The 17,103-nt window shown below is 41.0% G+C and overlaps 3 protein-coding genes across 3 annotated transcripts; 2 read left to right on the top strand and 1 right to left on the bottom strand.

Annotated features, from left to right (window-relative positions):
* Positions 1 to 6: 6 nt before the first annotated feature.
* Positions 7 to 6,044, top strand: marchf1 (membrane-associated ring finger (C3HC4) 1; the record flags this gene model as incomplete). The annotated part of the gene is made up of 7 exons (XM_079730343.1): positions 7 to 81; positions 2,671 to 2,724; positions 3,354 to 4,045; positions 4,140 to 4,320; positions 4,499 to 4,643; positions 5,408 to 5,452; positions 5,575 to 6,044. The coding sequence occupies 7 exons, from the start codon at positions 7 to 9 to the stop codon at positions 5,880 to 5,882; spliced, it is 1,500 nt and encodes a 499-aa protein (XP_079586469.1). The 3' UTR covers positions 5,883 to 6,044.
* Positions 6,045 to 6,191: 147 nt separating this feature from the next.
* tma16 (translation machinery associated 16 homolog) lies at positions 6,192 to 9,913 on the bottom strand (the record flags this gene model as incomplete). Its single annotated transcript, XM_079729935.1, has 7 exons — positions 6,192 to 6,891; positions 7,182 to 7,224; positions 7,594 to 7,742; positions 7,907 to 7,991; positions 8,093 to 8,130; positions 9,575 to 9,681; positions 9,800 to 9,913. The coding sequence occupies 7 exons, from the start codon at positions 9,911 to 9,913 to the stop codon at positions 6,732 to 6,734; spliced, it is 696 nt and encodes a 231-aa protein (XP_079586061.1). The 3' UTR covers positions 6,192 to 6,731.
* An 835-nt stretch (positions 9,914 to 10,748) lies between these two features.
* On the top strand, positions 10,749 to 16,649 carry tmem154 (transmembrane protein 154). Its single transcript, XM_079729791.1, has 7 exons — positions 10,749 to 10,911; positions 11,681 to 11,776; positions 11,906 to 11,959; positions 12,403 to 12,555; positions 13,333 to 13,384; positions 14,343 to 14,419; positions 15,771 to 16,649. The coding sequence occupies exons 1-7, from the start codon at positions 10,818 to 10,820 to the stop codon at positions 15,773 to 15,775; spliced, it is 531 nt and encodes a 176-aa protein (XP_079585917.1). The 5' UTR covers positions 10,749 to 10,817; the 3' UTR covers positions 15,776 to 16,649.
* Positions 16,650 to 17,103: the final 454 nt, after the last annotated feature.

Genomic DNA, 17,103 nt, shown 5'->3' with positions numbered 1-17,103 from the left:
AACATCATGCCGGTCCACCAGATTGTGGTGGCTCCAGTCCGGGACCCCAAGAGCAGTCCTCGCTCCAAGGACAAGCTTGAGGTGGGATTTATTTTATTTTATATATTATTTCTGGGATATTAAAAATACACAGACAATGGCTGTTTAGAAGTTGTTTAAAGTGTTTTTTCTGGGAGAAGTGTTCTGCAGGTAACGTAACAGTTCTTCAGAAGTTTCTTTGAAAAGGGTTGCACTGGGACTTCAGGGTGTTTATGTTGGTTGTGTTTAGAGAGAGAGAGAGAGAGAGAGAGAGAGAGAGAGAGAGAGAGAGAGAGAGAGAGAGAGAGAGAGAGAGAGAGAGAGAGAGAGAGAGAGATGTTATCTTAGCCTATCTTAATCATCAGCTACAGGGGATCCACCATTTTACTTTCGGTCATAGAGACATATGAAACAACCTCAGTATCTCTTTGAAGGTCTTTTCATGGCTTTGGTTACTTTTTAGATTTATACATTTAATATATTATATCAATTTATTTATATATCCAGGCAATATTTCAACCATTCATTGGCACTGGAGCAGCTTAAGGAAGCAACACTTGATGGGACAACCAAAGATGGGTCTTGGGTGATCCGGGCCGACAAAAAACACATTCATGCTGCCAAGGATGTGACAGCAGGCATGCTTTTAACAGAAGCAAGTGATGTCGTGAAGTTGTTAGAAAGCATGTATAGTTAATGTAATGTATAGAAAGCTTTGGACTACATAACAGAAAGACTGTTTTGCAATTTTGGCAGTGAGTAGTCCATATGTACAGGTAATGACCAGATAGTCTCGTTATTCTGTACAACAGGGAACTCACCTAACACTCGGCAGGCACAGACAGACTGGATATGAGCAGACATATAGGTTTGGATTTTTGGGGGTGACACACAATATTTTAAACCTGTGCATTTGTCCTCCCACCTGAAATAAAACATGGAAGAGGACCTTTATTTTGAAAGAAACACTAGGACATAACTCACAGATGCAACAGAGCACTGGGTGGATTTATTTTTATCCCTAAAATAAACCAATTCCCCAAACAAAAAAAAAAAAACAGGACAGAAGAGTAAATCATGCATATGTGTGTTGACTCAGGGATATTATTAAAGTAGGAACTAGCGGTGAGGTAGTGATGCAACTTACCAAATATTTGAAAACGATAAAGAATGTCTGAGAGCCTTACTGAATAACATTACGTTTATATTTGGAATTGGAGCGCGGTGAGACATATATATATATGTGTTTGTAGTGTTTTATTCTCAAAATGTCCCCCCGCCCCTTGCTTACTCCGCCCCCCCCCTTAAATGTTTTAACTACACTACTGCACAGAATCATCCTTATGTTTGCAGACATCTATAAAGAACAGAAACACAACCAATAGTAACGAAGGAAGGGAATAGCCTGATTGAAATACACAGCTAAACGCAATTAACTAATTGGGACAGGTGAACCTGATTGAGACACAGAGGACTCAGGCCTTCTGAGCAGGTCCATTCTAGAGTAGGGATTTGGGCCAAACTATTTCCTACAGTTCATGGGCCAATAATGCCTGAAGTGTTTATCCCTTCAAACACACACTACAAAGGTGTAGACAGGGTGTGCGTATTTTTCCAGTAGCATGAACGTAGTCTTGGCCTCTTCTGTTATTTGCCTTGCATCAAAGGTTGGCCCTGCGAGACTAGCATTGACTTAAGGATTGTTAATCTATAGGCTAAGCATTTTTATCCTCAGTCACTTTTCTTTACCTTTTCTTACTGTTTAAATCGACTTCATCAAACCTGTCCATAGATGAATGCATGAAGCTGTCTATAAATATGTCAATTGGATTCTACTCACTGATAAATACTCTGAGCTTGAATGAGGAAGTGTAAACTGTATTTGTGGTTTCGTGAATTGGTGCCGCAACAACTGATTGCACACTTGTTTTGAGAATACAGTTAAAGTAGCATAGAGCATTACTTGCTACAGTCACTGGCAAAACATTTGACTTTGAAAGATAATGAGCCGGAATAATGTTATATTATGTAAAACATTTTTATTAAACAACAGCCATAATGCATGGATTTGTCCTATTGACACAACACTTAAAATCATATATTTTTGTTCCAAGCATAAAAATAAATTTCACGTGAAAATGTTTCCATGTCGACCAACCGTCAACAGTTACGGTCTCTGTCGGTTGAGTTTGGACAGCAAACGTTCTGGAAGGTTCCAGATTTAATGTGACTGTAAATGCCCGGCGTTGCAGCCGGGGTAAGAGGATCAGCGGGCATGACCTGGCCGTAGACAGGACCCGGGACACGTGGACCATCCTGTTACATCACGGGGGCTTGGATAACATGTCGCAACTCATTGACCTGGCAACTGGGATGTTCATTCAAGTTGGATAACAGTGTGGATGTTTATGCCTGATGTCAAATGAAATGTGTGTTGTCATTTGATTGTTATTGCTTATTCTATTTGCCACTATGGATCATTCTGACTGACCTCTTTTGATGTATGCAGGCCTACGTCAAATTAAGATATTCATAAAGGGGTCCATTTTCATAATAGGGAGGTCCCAGTGGTGTCTAACCCTTACTCTTAATATTTGTACTACTCTGATTTAATCAGCATATGATTTCACTGTCCGATTTGTCTTCCTCCAGGGAGCGAAGGCCAGGAAGGCAAGTTCAGAAAGTCGATCCAGCAGCATCCCCAAGGTAGCCAATACAGAAGCCTCCTGCTGTTGATTTAATTGATGACAGACATTTATATTTATGACAGATGGATGCTCATAACCGATCTCTGTCTTCAACCAAATCTCTTTTCGAAACCCCTAGACCCTTGAGACTTGAATAATGCATTCTGGGATAACGCTAATTATTATTTTATATATATATATATATAATTTTTACAATGGTGAGTTTGTTGCACGATTATTATGTACTCACAAAACTGCTGGTGTTTTCAGGTGAAGGGCTCTACAGCTGCGTTGGGTACAGCATTGAAGACATCGGCCATACCCCCCTCCCCTCAGGACATAGGCAGGTCAGACCCCCATCCCACCTCTGGATAGGTCCTAGGTCACAGTGTTTGTCTCCTCATTTATGTTGGTCCATTTCCTATCTTCCTGTCGTAACCTTTATGTGTGTGCATGTGTTTGTGTGTGTGTGTGTGTGTGTGTGTGTGTGTGTGTGTGTGTGTGTGTGTGTGTGTGTGTGTGTGTGTGTGTGTGTGTGTGCATGCCAGTTCTGGCCCACGAGCACCCTTGGAGGAGAGCGCTGCTGTCACCATCAAACCCAGCTTAAGCAAGCCGCCCCGCCCGGTTGCCACGACGACCGCCTCCCAGAGTACGCAGCAGAAGAAGACGGTGAAGCGCCGCCACCGGCGCAAGAAGGAGGTCAGCGACCCCGTCGGCGGCCCCGTGGACGCCCCGGTCAAGGGGCAGGGGACCCCGGCCCGGGAGGGCAGCCCAAGCCCGGACCCCCGCGAGAGGAAGAAGGAGAGGGGGGAGGAGCCAGCAGGGCCCAGGCTCCGCAAGGAGCTCCCGGCTCCCAGGCCGAAGGGCCCGCCGTCAGACACCACCTCGGAGGACGAGGCCGGGGGCCGCGAAGACCGCAGCTGGAGCAAGGAGAGGGCCCGCAGGGGCCGGCGGCGCAGCGGGGGCGGCAGGGACAGGCCGGCCGCGCCTCGGTTGAGGCCAAGGGGGGAGCCGGGGGCAGAGAAAGAGGCCCCCATGGAGCTCCAGTCGATGGGTTCCGATGAAGGCGGGGGCGGTGGGGAGAAGACCCGGAAGCCGCCGGAGTGCGGGGCGGGCCCGGAGAAGCGGCGCAGCAGCGGGGGTCCCCCAGGGGCCCCCAGCCCCGGCGGCAGCTCCTCATTGGCCGGGGAGGACGAGCAGATGACCTACCAAGGAACCTACCAGGAGCAGGGGGCAGGGGGCGGGGACTCGGCCGTTCCCACAGGGACCAAACACTGCGGGGCCAACGGTGACACGGGGCAAACGGTCTGCTCTGAAGACTCTGACGCGGAGGTTTGCAGGTGTGTGTGTGTGTGTGTCTGTGTTTGTGTCTCATAATGCATGATTTAATCGCTGAAATGATTCAAGTCATTGAAGTGACTGGTTGTTGTACAGAATCTGCCACTGCGAGGGCGAGGAGGAGTACCCGCTGATCACGCCGTGCTGGTGCACGGGAAGCCTGCGGTTCGTCCACCGGGCGTGTCTCAACCAGTGGATCAAGTCCTCAGACACGCGCTGCTGTGAACTCTGCAAGTATGACTTCATCATGGAGACGGAGCTCAAACCCCTGTTCAAGGTACACACACACACACACACACATCTGCATGTCACTCACGTGTAAACGACGACTAAGATCAGATCAACTTTAGATGGCAAATTTGCGATTCTACTACACACTTGAATTAGAACCAGCCACTAGCCGACCCATTCTCTCCTCCCTTCTACCTCTCTTTTCATGTGTTCCCCTACCCCAGTGGGAGAGGCTCCACATGACGAAGGGGGAGTGGAGGAAGATCCTGTGTTCGGTGGTCTTTCACCTCCTGTCCCTATCGTGTGTGACCTGGTCCGCATACGTTCTGTTTAAGAGGACCGCCGAGGACTTCCGCCTGGGCAAGGAGGGTCGGTACTGCACTGGTCCCACATGGCTGTGCCAAACACATACTTCTTAACAGGTGCAGCCTGTACGATTCGGCCAGCTGTCGGAATTAGTCCTCCACAAAATAGGGGCCAGCATTTTACCAGAAAGCTCCTGTTGGCCAGCGATTGATGTCAGCGTACGAGAGAGGGCGTCTTAGAGACATATAGTATAACGCCACGCTGTGTGTGGAGCTGTCTGGGCAGCAGTGGATGTTAATGTCCACCTCCGAGGGAGGCTTAAGCCTCTCTGACAATTATTATATAACGCCACGTGTGCTGTACATATCCCAAACAACATTACCAATTGTAACGGTCAAACCCAACAATGTTGCTACTCATTTCCATTTTGATTTCCTTTTTTCAATATATAAATCCAACCAGGCCAGTTTGATTGTAATTGACTGATATGGAATTTTGGAAAATGTTAAATCATTCATTTTGAAATTGACCAAAAACAAATAAATCATGAATTTTAATGTGAAACAAACCTTTAGTGACCCTTATGATCTGGGGTTCTGCTTTTCTCCCCATATTTCTGTGTTTGCTTGGTTGGGTGGGATAGCACTTCCTAATTGCACTTAGCCTGTATTGTGATTGACCTTTTAATTGTACATAATATTTGTATCCCACAAAATTCAATCAAAACGGGTGTACACCGATTCCACAAATATTTGTTACTTGTGCTTTGTAAAATGATATTCCACAGATTAAGCAATAACCAGAACTCCCCTTGCTCTCTATTGCAGACCAATTGTGGAGATTGGCTCTCTTGAAGTACTACTCAGCAGAGGGTAAGCAGAGACTAGAGGGTTTAGGTGTAAAATAAAACACAATAAATAACATCGCCATTGGCATACTCTACTGGGGGACATGCAACCATTTAGTCCGCTTGTGTGTTTGATGCCCTTCTCAGGTGTGATGGAGTGGCCTTTCTGGACCAAGGTGACAGTGGTGGGGATGGGCATAATAAGTGGCCTATTCTTCATGCACATCCAGGGTGGGGTCTACCTGCAGCTCTGGCGCCGCCTAAAGGCCTTCAACCGCATCATCACGGTGCAGAACTGCCCCGAGAAGGGCCTGCATCCCCCTCGGGACCCTAAGCCCCGGGTCAAGCCGACGGGGGACACTGTGGTGGTCCCAGTCGGGCCCTCCCCTGCGCAAATCCCGGAGGATCAGATGGACTCCGACCAATCGGTGGAGGCCGCAGTTGCGCCTGTCTGAAGCTCCTCCCCCTTCCAAACCCTGTAGTCCAAAGAACGACTGAAATACCCCTACTGGCCGGATGGTGGTTGATTTAAAGAGAAAAAGCGTGGTTTGGGTCTTATTGGGTGTGGTGGACATGTTCCTTCATGCTAATCCTGACCTTCTGACTGAGTCACCAAGAAGAGGAAGAGTACAGCAGAAGGAAGCACAGGCAGGCAGAGACAATTTAGGAAATTGGGAGTCGTGTTGTGTTGGTTTAGTAGTAGTAGTGTTGGTTTAACACTACTGCAGTACAAGCATAGAAGTACTGATGTTAAACTGGAGATCAGTGACAGTCAGTGACATTCGGTTTACGGTATTCCAGGCCATATATTTAATGTTACCCATTGTACGTTTCCAGTTCTTCTCCCCGGTGTTTCCTATCTGAAGAATAACAGCCTCTGTTGTAATTGATGCACCTTATTTAGGCAACTTATGTATTGCGATTCATTGTGAAAAAAATTGCACCCGTTCATTAATAATGACAGATCCACTTTCTGTGTCAACAAAATGTATTTTCTATATATTTTCTATTTCTAATTGGGTATGAAAATATTATTTAGGCAAACATCTGCAATAAACAATAATAGAATCTGTCTTATGGCTGAGTGAAGTTAATAAGTGAAATTGCCGAAAGGGAGATGGCTCTATCTGCTCAGATGTTCGGATGATTCTTGGGCGCCATCTCCTGGAGAAAATTGGAAAGACGGCAGAATAGTGTCGACCCGAAGTCCTTAAAAGCCGACTAGGACACAACTTGGTGTATTGTGATACCACAGTAGAAAGGCAGTTTTTAAAAGGCTGCTTGTCCTGTTTTTGCCACAGAGCTCAGTCTGAGTCTGACATAGTAGCAGCGTCCTCATCCTCCTGGCTGTGTGTGTCGTCTTCCTCTCCATCTTCAGCCTGCTCATCTTCCTTCAATTTGTCTTTACTAGAAACCTGTCGCAGTTTGATGTTAGGAAGCTTTTTCAGGTCCCCGGTCCACGCTCTTAAAACAATACAGAATATTGAGTCAAATCAGTGGCCTATAAATCACGAGAAGTCCAACTCAACCAAACCTCTGGGTCTAAGGTATGCGTTTATAGAAAGTAAACACTTGCTGAAGATTGGCTGCCCTTCTTTTAAGGTTGAAAATGGTAAATGTTTATTTTGATAGTTTCCAAAAGGGAACAATGTCAAGATCATTCTAAATTGCCTTTGGGAGAATGTCTAAACTTAAACAGACTAAGACATAGCTGATTTACTGTATGTTTGTTAATATCAACTTTGGGCTCCAACCTGAATGTCTTCAAATTCTTTGCATTGATGATATCTGGGATCTCTGTAGAGAGAAGGGAAAATATCTGTCATTTAACATTCACAACCAGAACAATGAACTATTTAAACTTGACTGATTGGAAATCTGTGTCCTTTGGAGATCAAAGCCATCATTTGTTATTGAAAAGGTAGAGGTTATGGTTAGCTTCAAACCCCAATCGTTTATCAGCCCCATTATAGTTGGGCCAAGGATAAGCTAACCTTGACCTAGCTCCACCATTAGCATTGGTTGTTGGCAAGGACAGACCTCTTGATAGGCAGCAAGTTAGCATGGGAAGATATTTTGATCTCACGAAATACTGTTTCAAATCAATCGAGTCCGTCGAAGAGACCAAAGGAGGAAGCATAGAAATATACAAGAGCCCCAACTCACCGAATCCATTGCTCTCATACATTGCCCGCTCACGCTCTATTGTCTGTTTGATGGTTGTTTCTCTGGCTCCATGGAGACGACCCTGGCGACCTTTTATTCCATTCACCAGCTCTATCTGTTCCAGCTCAGAGTCAAATCTGTGCAGGTACCTGAGTAAATGAAATAGTAGAATTTAGAAATGTGTGATACAGTTGTAAGAAAGCATTACGTTGGTATAAGCAGTAATTTCAGCTATGCCAAGGGATGGCTTGTTAGGTTTCTACATCTCAGTGCTTCATTTTATATGGTACGATTACAGTCAGGATCCTTTTACCTTTCAATAATGTCACAAGCATCTGTTTTTGAGAACGTCGCCTTGTCAGCCTCCAACTGTCCCTGGAACCATAACAGTTTTTCCCCTGTATAGTTACATGGACAGGACACAAGCAAACACATTACTCATTGGAAGCCAGTGTCATTTAGGTCAATATTTGGTGTATGTGGGATTAAAACAACTCACCAATACTGTTCAGCCGCCCTGCTTTCTCGTGTTTTTGTCTATACAACGTAACAAAAAATCTCTCAGCATGCTTTGTCAAAAGTACAACCTTAGCAATGGACTGTACCTTAACCACATTCAGTATTTCGATCTGGTTCAAATATGGTTCTCTTCAAATAAGCTTCTGTTGAATAAGAAAATAATCATATAGTATGTTGTTTTGCACTCTACCTGATCCTTTGTTGTTAAGTAACTAGTCTATTAGTCTTCTTGATGGAACAAACAGAAAAAATTGAAGAATTTAAATATCTAGGCCTCTGGCTTGATTCTCAGCTATTCTTTAAACCTCATATTAATTCAATCACCAAGAAAATATTTGGTTGTCTGAAATCACTTTATCGTTCTGTTGACTGCTTCTCCCAAGAAGTACGGAAAATAATTATAATGCAATTTATATTCCCAATATTGGACCATGCTGATGTTATCTATGGCAACACCTTTGAAACAAATCTCTGTCCTCTTAATGTGTTAGATAATAGTCTTTGTAGATTTGTGCTCAGTCCTTATAGAACCCATCACGGCCTAATGTATGAGTCCCTGAACTGGCCTGCCCCTATGTCCAGAAGGCACTAATTCCATTAGTTAATACTTACCTTCAAATGTATTTATTTCAATTTCCCTTCATATTTGAAACAACTCTTGCTCTCTATGTGGTGGTCCATGTGCCTGCGGCACATGGACCACCTGTTACTAGTTAAACCTAGAATCAGCAAAGAAATTGGTCGTCTGGCATTCAAATTCAAAGCTCCATCAGATTGGAACAACCTTGCTTGCTCACTTAGGTCTATCACTTCTTTCCATATCTTCAAATCATCTTTAGTTACACATTATAAAACATCCTGCTCTTGTTTCTGATCTATATTACCTTTTCTCTCTAGGACTCATTCTACTCATACCTGCTTTCCTTTTGTCCACCATACTGTATATATGTGTGTATCTGGGTACAAATATGTACTGTATACTTTACTTGTGCATGCAAGAAAATGTATTTAATGTATGTAATGTATGTTAATGTATTTGATCGTACTCTGTAATACTGGCTGGTGGGGTGTGGGGAGGGGGGGCTAGCTTTGGGGAGCATTGTTGGAGTGTGCGTGGGTGTTTGAGTGTGTGCGTGTTTGTCCTTGTGCCTATGTGTTTGGATTTATGTTTAGTACTTACTCTTTACTATCTGTGTATTATTTGTCACTACAAACTCATCGTTTGTTTAACAGATTAACACATTCATAAAATAGGGTCATCCTCGTCTTCCCCTTATACATTTATATTCTGAGTAAATTAGCTAAATCACTTAATATTTAATCGTTAAGATTTCCTTACTAAATGGGTTATCAAAAAACTAATCGTATACCTTGGAAGTTTAAGCATAGGTCTAGAAAATGACAACGTCTGAAAGTGGTCTCATTGTTCGGGAGATCTGGCAAAAAAAATAACGCTACCAACCTCTCTTTTTTATCCAGGCGTATCTCTTCTCTTGCAAGATATGCAGCTTTCCTACTGAACGGATGGACAACTTTTTCAGGAGCCTTACCCTTCTTCTGTGCTTTCGGCTTGAAAAAAACACATCTTTATTTATTTGATATTTATTTGATAATTATTATAATATAAAAATAATATAATATAATCTATTTCAGTCAAGGTCGTTTGAATATATTGTTGTTAACATACCATTTCAACAGTTCCAAGCGTGGTTGATGATAACACGTTACTCCGTTGTTGATATGTTAGACGGAAGTGGCTCTGTCCGTCGTCAAACTGGGTCCGACTCATTCTCAAGACCATAAACGCAGTTCTGTTAGTTCCGTTGGGCTCACTTTACCTGTAGATTAACTCCGCGAGAGACTGGTGTGCAAGTTGGTTAATTTAAAGAGCTCATACTAAAATATTTAGTTATTGTGCATGTTTTCTGTTGGTATTTAACGTTTACATTCTAAGATGTGCCAATGAATATTCCTTTGAATGGTCATTGTTGCATCTGCATGGTCAACTTTTTTCTTGATTTTCCATGATTCGTACTGTTATTTCTCGGATTGAAGTTAACATCGACTTCAACTCACATAAAGTTGTTTGTGAATATTTATTTAGAAAGCCTTTTTTTCGCTTGACAGCATGTTGAAACTTGCCACTGCGTTGGGTTGCAGGATTATTTCTTGCAACGCCACAGCGTTACAAATGGAAAGTGACGTGTTCGGTCCCATGCCATTATCTGATTGTAATTTGATTATGACAAAGATTGGCAAGGTTGAACTGATAGCCTCCCCAAAAAAGTATGTATAACAACTGACAACTTATGTTAAGCTTCAAATTGGCACTAATTAAAATAGCTGGTATTGCATTAGATCTTTTATTAAAGACATCCAAGTGGCCTCATTAGCTGAAGTCGCTGACTAAAGGCAAATGTTCTTCCTTTCCCTCAGTTTACACAGCTCCGGCATGCTCTCTGAGGCCACATACCAAAAGAGGAGGAATGTGATTCTACAGGGGCCTAGGAGCCACCAGACCTGTGGCTACAAGCACATAGCCTGGTACATTGCATCACATCCAAGGGAGTTATCTGACTCTGTGGGTGTGTGTCTTTAGTGGTGGTGTTTTTTTCCTTTTTCTATTTCTCATTTAGGTGAGTCAAAGCAAATCAGGAAGTATGAGCCCATGAGAGTGGAGAGAACCGTAGACACACAATGGCACCATGTCTGCTTTTACCGCTGCTTATGTGAGGCGAGGTCCCAGGGAGATGAGACCTGTGCTACTGTTGCTGTTACTGGCCAGTCTGGCCGGAACAGGTAGGGATGGAATGATTATTTGACTACGTACTCCTGATCAAACTTTCCCGTAGTCTTACCGAAGTTCCTTTATCTCCATGCTCACCACTTTTTGTTAATGTTTAGTTGAATGTTGGGTATGTTCCTGTGTATTGTGTAATCTAAGGTTGAGTAAAATTAAGAAAGGACTTTAATTTACATTAAGAATGTGTTTGAAAAATGGGAAATATCATAGAACTACGAGAACATGAATCCTCTTGTGAAATGTTTCCTGTCACCCTTTTCCTGTGTTGAAGTCATTGGGTTCTGATAAATGTGGTGAGATAGACAACAAAACATCTAAAAACCTTATTGTTTTAAAATTGTTCTTATTAGAAGTGTGCATGACTTGTGATCAGATTAACTCCTGTTATATTAGTGGTACAACTGCTAGAAAGTAATACTGACATTTCATTATATGGGTTTATCTTGAATAAACTATCCATTATCCAAAAGTAAATATTTCATAATATTAAACAATCACTTAGTTTAGCCACATTGTTGTGTCCTACATGCTAATTTACCGGTGAGCTATAGGGATCATCTTCCAATTGGTTTAGAAGTTGTTATTATATACTTTTAGGAAAAAGTGTTTATTTTTCCTTTATGAAGGCCTTTGTTTCTTTCTCCCTTCACTGCTGACTACATTTAGTCTTTCCAGGAAGGCTGTTCATAAAGTGATTCATTTTTCAAGATGGAAATAGTATATAATAATTGAAAGGGAATATTGATCCTTTGTTGGCAATGTCAGGTCAGTTTGATGATTACCCTGAGCTCTCTGAAGACGAAGAGGTCACCACTACTGACCCTGTCTTGCTGTCAAGCGGTGAATCAGTGAATGAAGATGGTAAGATGTCTCTGTTCGTTGGTTGTTGTAATATATACGGTATGTAATAATTTGTTTTGATCTGCCGAGACCTCTGATGGTTGGTCTTACAGAATGAACTGTGATTATCTGTGTTTGTGGAACGTCCAGGTCCTATGATTACTGAATCACCTCCAGACCAATTGAATGATACCATATTTGAAGGTTAGTTCATGTCAATACATTTGCCAAGAAGGATTTCCCCTGGAAATGGATCAACCTCTGGTGTTTTTGTCCTGTTCCTATTTATAAATGTAATATGTTTTGTATGTTCTGTGGCTGGGTGATATAACTTGGTTGTTGATCGATTTCTTGAGAAATGTTAGCAATAAAATAAAACAATGTTATTATGAGGATGATGATGATGATCATCATCATTATGATGGCCTTTCAACCTTGATGGGACTAACCTGATTAAGTAAAGGTAACATCAAAAAAAGATAGAATATGCTTAGATTTAGCACATTATTAACATCAATTATATGATTATTGTGAGTAGGGTTTTGATGAGAAAGACTATTATTATTATCATAGTCGTGGTTTCCATTTTTGAATGTGTTGTTTTTTAATTCATGCGTCCTTTATGTTTTGTTGGTAAAATGAGATAGATAATTTGAACAGCACTGACCCTGAGTCCCTGGAAGAGGGTCTTAGCTTTACCATCATCTTGGTTCCCGTTGTGCTGGTGGTGGTCATCATAGGCATGATTGTGTGTGGCATCGCCATGAGCCGCAAGTGGAATCAGAAGATGACCACATCCGGTATATTATCCTCAACCACCACCCAGACCCACTTCCTCCTACACATCCAGATATCTGTCCTCTGTCCCCACTACACCACCCAACCCACTCCCTCCTACACATCCAGATATCTGTCCTCTGTCCCCACTACACCACCCAGACCCACTCCTTCCTACACATCCAGATATCTGTCCTCTTTCACCACTACACCACCCAGACCCACTCCCTCCTACACATCCAGATATCTGTCCTCTGTCCCCACTACACCACCCAACCCACTTCCTCCTACACATCTAGATGTCTGTCCTCTTTCACCACTACACCACCCAGACCCACTCCCTCCTACACATCCAGATATCTGTCCTCTGTCCCCACTACACCACCCAACCCACTTCCTCCTACACATCTAGATGTCTGTCCTCTTTCACCACTACACCACCCAGACCCACTCTCTCCTACACAGTTGCAACTGTAGTTTAAGGCTCTTCTATATTTTAGTTTTTAATAGTTACTTATATTCACATACATTTGGACTCCGGCTTTTTAATCTGTTTTGCACACCGAGTACAGGAGTGGCTCTTTTACGCAAACTTTCTATTGATCATGTAAATACATTATTTTCTTTTGGTTTATTCTATTAAATTTATTTTGTACATTTGTGTGCATATATATATATATAGTTTGAATTCCAGCTTTTATTGCATTTCATCTTTTCTTGTTTTCTTTGCTTTCTTGATTTGCACTGCTCTTTTTGTTAAAAGTTTGTCTTATCTTTGACATATCTCATTGTTTCCATAGATAAACCAAATGATTCATATTTGCAAGCAAGCAGCACAGAGAAGGTACCAATGTAAGTACAGAACTCTCAATCGCTTTGTGTAAAAACGAAGCTGCTTTTTTAAATTAATTTTTGGTTTGCTTTTTTAGTGCAATTTGTGCGAATGTGCAAAACGTAACTGAAACAATGTTGATGTCAGTAGTATTCAAGTGAACCACTTAGTCATTTTGGTTTGACTCACGTTCTTGTCCAAACTCGTTTTAGTCCACTTTGTCATCTTTCCAGTAGCCATAGCCTTCTTTATTCACCTCGGCTCCTCGTCTTCTAATTTGAAAGACACACTACAATAAGACCATGCAATTATCATACATTTTGAAAAAGACAATGTCCGTAAAGTTGAAAGTGATATCTCGGAATGATAATATGGCCCATATGTTCAAGAAATGTCTTATTTCTTTTTTATATGGGTATTTCTACTTCAAGGGCAGATCACATGTTTACTATTAAGCCAATTTTGTCTAATTTTACAACCTATAAATCTTACATCATATGTTTCAATTTCTAAATAAGCAAAAAATGCCCAATACAGGGAAGGTTCTTAAAACATTATCTGCAAGTAATCTGGAAGAAATGACCTAAATCTTGGAGTGTGGATACAGAGCTGTTTTAATGTCAACAAATGGCCCTACCACTAGTGATGGCTTGCCGAAATGCCTTATATTCCTTTGTTATGTTTTCCATGTTTGAAAATAAGCTTAGTCAATCTAACTATGGTAATATGGTAATTCCCCCATCCATTAATCCTCAAAGATAGTTCATCACCGTGAATTTATCTAACCACTAAAATGTCTGCCACTTCAAAGTAGAGGGGATGTGGAGAAAATAAAATTATTAAAGCTATTTAAATGTCCTGATATAACCATTCATGAAATAGCCCTAATAATGCAGACTAGACAAGATTATAATCTTTATTCAGTCCTTTTCACTTGGAAGATTCTTGTGTGATCAAACCGTGTTTTCTGATCTCCAGGCCTATGTTTGACGATGACATCCCCTCCGTGCTGGAGCTTGAGATGGAGGAAATGGACCAATGGGTCGAGAATAATGGTATGATTCTTTAAATCAAAGACAGCTATGAGGTCACCAATATCTGAACCTCTGTAATTTTTTAGAACTTAAAATAAAATCGGATACTAAGTATAAAAAATATGTTGTTGAGAACTTCTCAGAGATGAGTGCATGCTTAATTCAGGGTTAGACTTGTTAATTTGATACTCTGTGTGACACCTGGTGGTGCGTGCACGAGCTGAGCAAAAGGTTTAAAACCCTGGCTACGGCCCAAGTTAAGTGAAACAATATGCAAATACCGTCACTAAATACGAGACGCGAGACTGACATTATCCAGCAGAGGTCTCTGTTGCACAATTTTTTAAAGATTATGCTGTGAGCCCTAGCAGTTGATGTCAAATTGAACTTGTACTTAAAAATTAATGAAGAAATAATTCATTTCAATGTTTGAAGGAAATAAATATATATATGATACAATTTAGTTAGCCTTAAAAATCAGATGATAATTAAGTTTTTAAGTTGTGCTGATAAGTAAATAATTTAAGATAAGTTAAAGTAAGAAAAAAGTTAGCCTAGCCAGTTGGAGAACAAACATACATAGTAACCATACGTCAAATGTTCATGCCGATGCTCTAACAGATAATTAATCCAATGGAAAGGTCAATAATAATAGCATGTATTGAGATGGCAATTTGTGTAGACACGTTGAGAGCCTGCCCTGCACCATTGATCTTGTGAAATCACTTGTTACCAGCAAACAAAGTTCTTTCATTCACCACATTGTTTTGTCGCATGTGTTCCTGGTGTAATCTAATCCCCTTGTCAGTACTCATAAGTACAATAAAGGAGCTAAAATAAAAACATCCTAACATCTGTCTTAAGTTACATCACAGATGCCTGGCATTTTGACGTAATGATCGTCATGGATGACAACAGTTGAGAGAGTGTGTGCATGGGTGTGCTTGTGTCTGTGCGTGTGTGTGTGTGTGTGTGTGTGTGTGTATGTGTGTGTCTGTTTATAATGGGGAGGTTCAAGGTCCACTCGGCCCACTGAGGACCTGTATCAGTCACGCACTGTTTTTTTCCCAGGGTTTATTTGCAAAGCTGCGCTTGTCCAGGTTAAAATGTGCCACCTACCAAGATATTTGGATAGAGAAGAGTAGGCCTACTCTATTTGGTAACTTAGCAGCTATTTATTTTTCCAGTAAAGTGAGTCTCTGAATCAAATCATAATGGTCAGCTCTTCATTTGTTCATAATTTTCTATTTTACTGTATTCTGAAACAAATACAAATGTTGAGGCTGTTTTCACCAACAAACGATTTGGAAGCATGATAATTTACGACAATTTGTATTCATAATCTCTTTCTTCTTGTGTTTCTTCTCTATAGCCTAAGGAAAATAAAAACTGCTGACACCATCCCTCCCTGGACATGTAGTTACCGAAAAACATTCTCTTTTCAAGCAAGGACCCACTGTTACCTATATATATATCACCAATACCTATTTCAGTCAATACCTTGAATATGCAAATAACAAGTCCACATAATAATGCCTTTTATGATTAACATCTATTGAATTTTCCATTCACTCAGTTTTGTACTTGTTTGTTTGTTCCTTGTTTATTTATTGTTTTCTATGTGTCCGTTGCCTTTTTGTATTTGGCTGTCCATGCTAATTACATGGAACTGCACATGTGACGTCTGCGTATGATACTATTAGTTTGGAAAAAGTCTGACTGTAAGTGAGTCCTATTCTTCTATTTTCCGCATCACAGATTGTTTTATCCAATAAACTATAAATATAATTGATTATGGTGATGGATAATAATTAACAGGTAAACAGAAAACAAATACATAAAAATAGTGGTATTTTTTACAATGCGTAGGCTATATGTAAATGTAGAATTTTGCAAACACTGCTTCATTCCGGCTCAACTGGTTTGTGTGTTGGTGAGAACCACATTATTTCATGAAGGATTGAATTGAAAAACAAACCAAAAAAACAAAAGAGGAGAAAGACTGCAAGAAGTCATAATTTGTTGCATTGAAACTAATATAATTTATGTCAGAAATTTTGGATTGGCCGGATTTCAACACCACAATGTCACGTACAAAATACATTTGCATATTTAAAATGTCGGAGCCGAGTTGGTCTGTTTGAACGAACTTTTGTAATTCTCACACCTCTTCAAAGATACGCCCCAATGAGACATGAGACATGCATCTATTGTTTAATATCGGGAAATATAAATAAATATATATATATAACGATTTGTTATTTTTTTTATATCCATTTAAATAAAAATGCAAGATACTCACTAACAGATGGGTTTAGATCGTTTGATGAAAAAACGAATTGTATAATCCACGTGGGTAAATTTCTTTGTGCATGTCAAATCATGGGAAATCCAGGCAGTAATTCCAAAAGAAAAAAATCACCCTGGAAAAGACTACTACATAATGTCAAACAAACACGTTTATTATAATATTTATATAGAATATGTATGCTTTTAATGAGATCCAGGTGAAAGGCATAGACCCAGCTCCCCCCCCCCCCCCCCCAATCCAATCCCATATTAATTAAAGCCTGCCAATGAAACAAATGTTTTCATTTTGTGAATGTGACTTCACAGCCGTCTCCCATCCTGGCACATTTCAAGTATTATGTACAAAGACATCATATTTCAGCGCCACATGGTGGACAGAAATCCACATCATCACT

Source organism: Pollachius pollachius (genome assembly GCF_949987615.1).
Source record: "Pollachius pollachius genome assembly, chromosome: 2".
Classification (NCBI taxonomy): Eukaryota; Metazoa; Chordata; class Actinopteri; order Gadiformes; family Gadidae; genus Pollachius; species Pollachius pollachius.
Note: the sequence above shows the minus strand (reverse complement) of the source record. Positions and strands in the feature narration are given on the sequence as shown.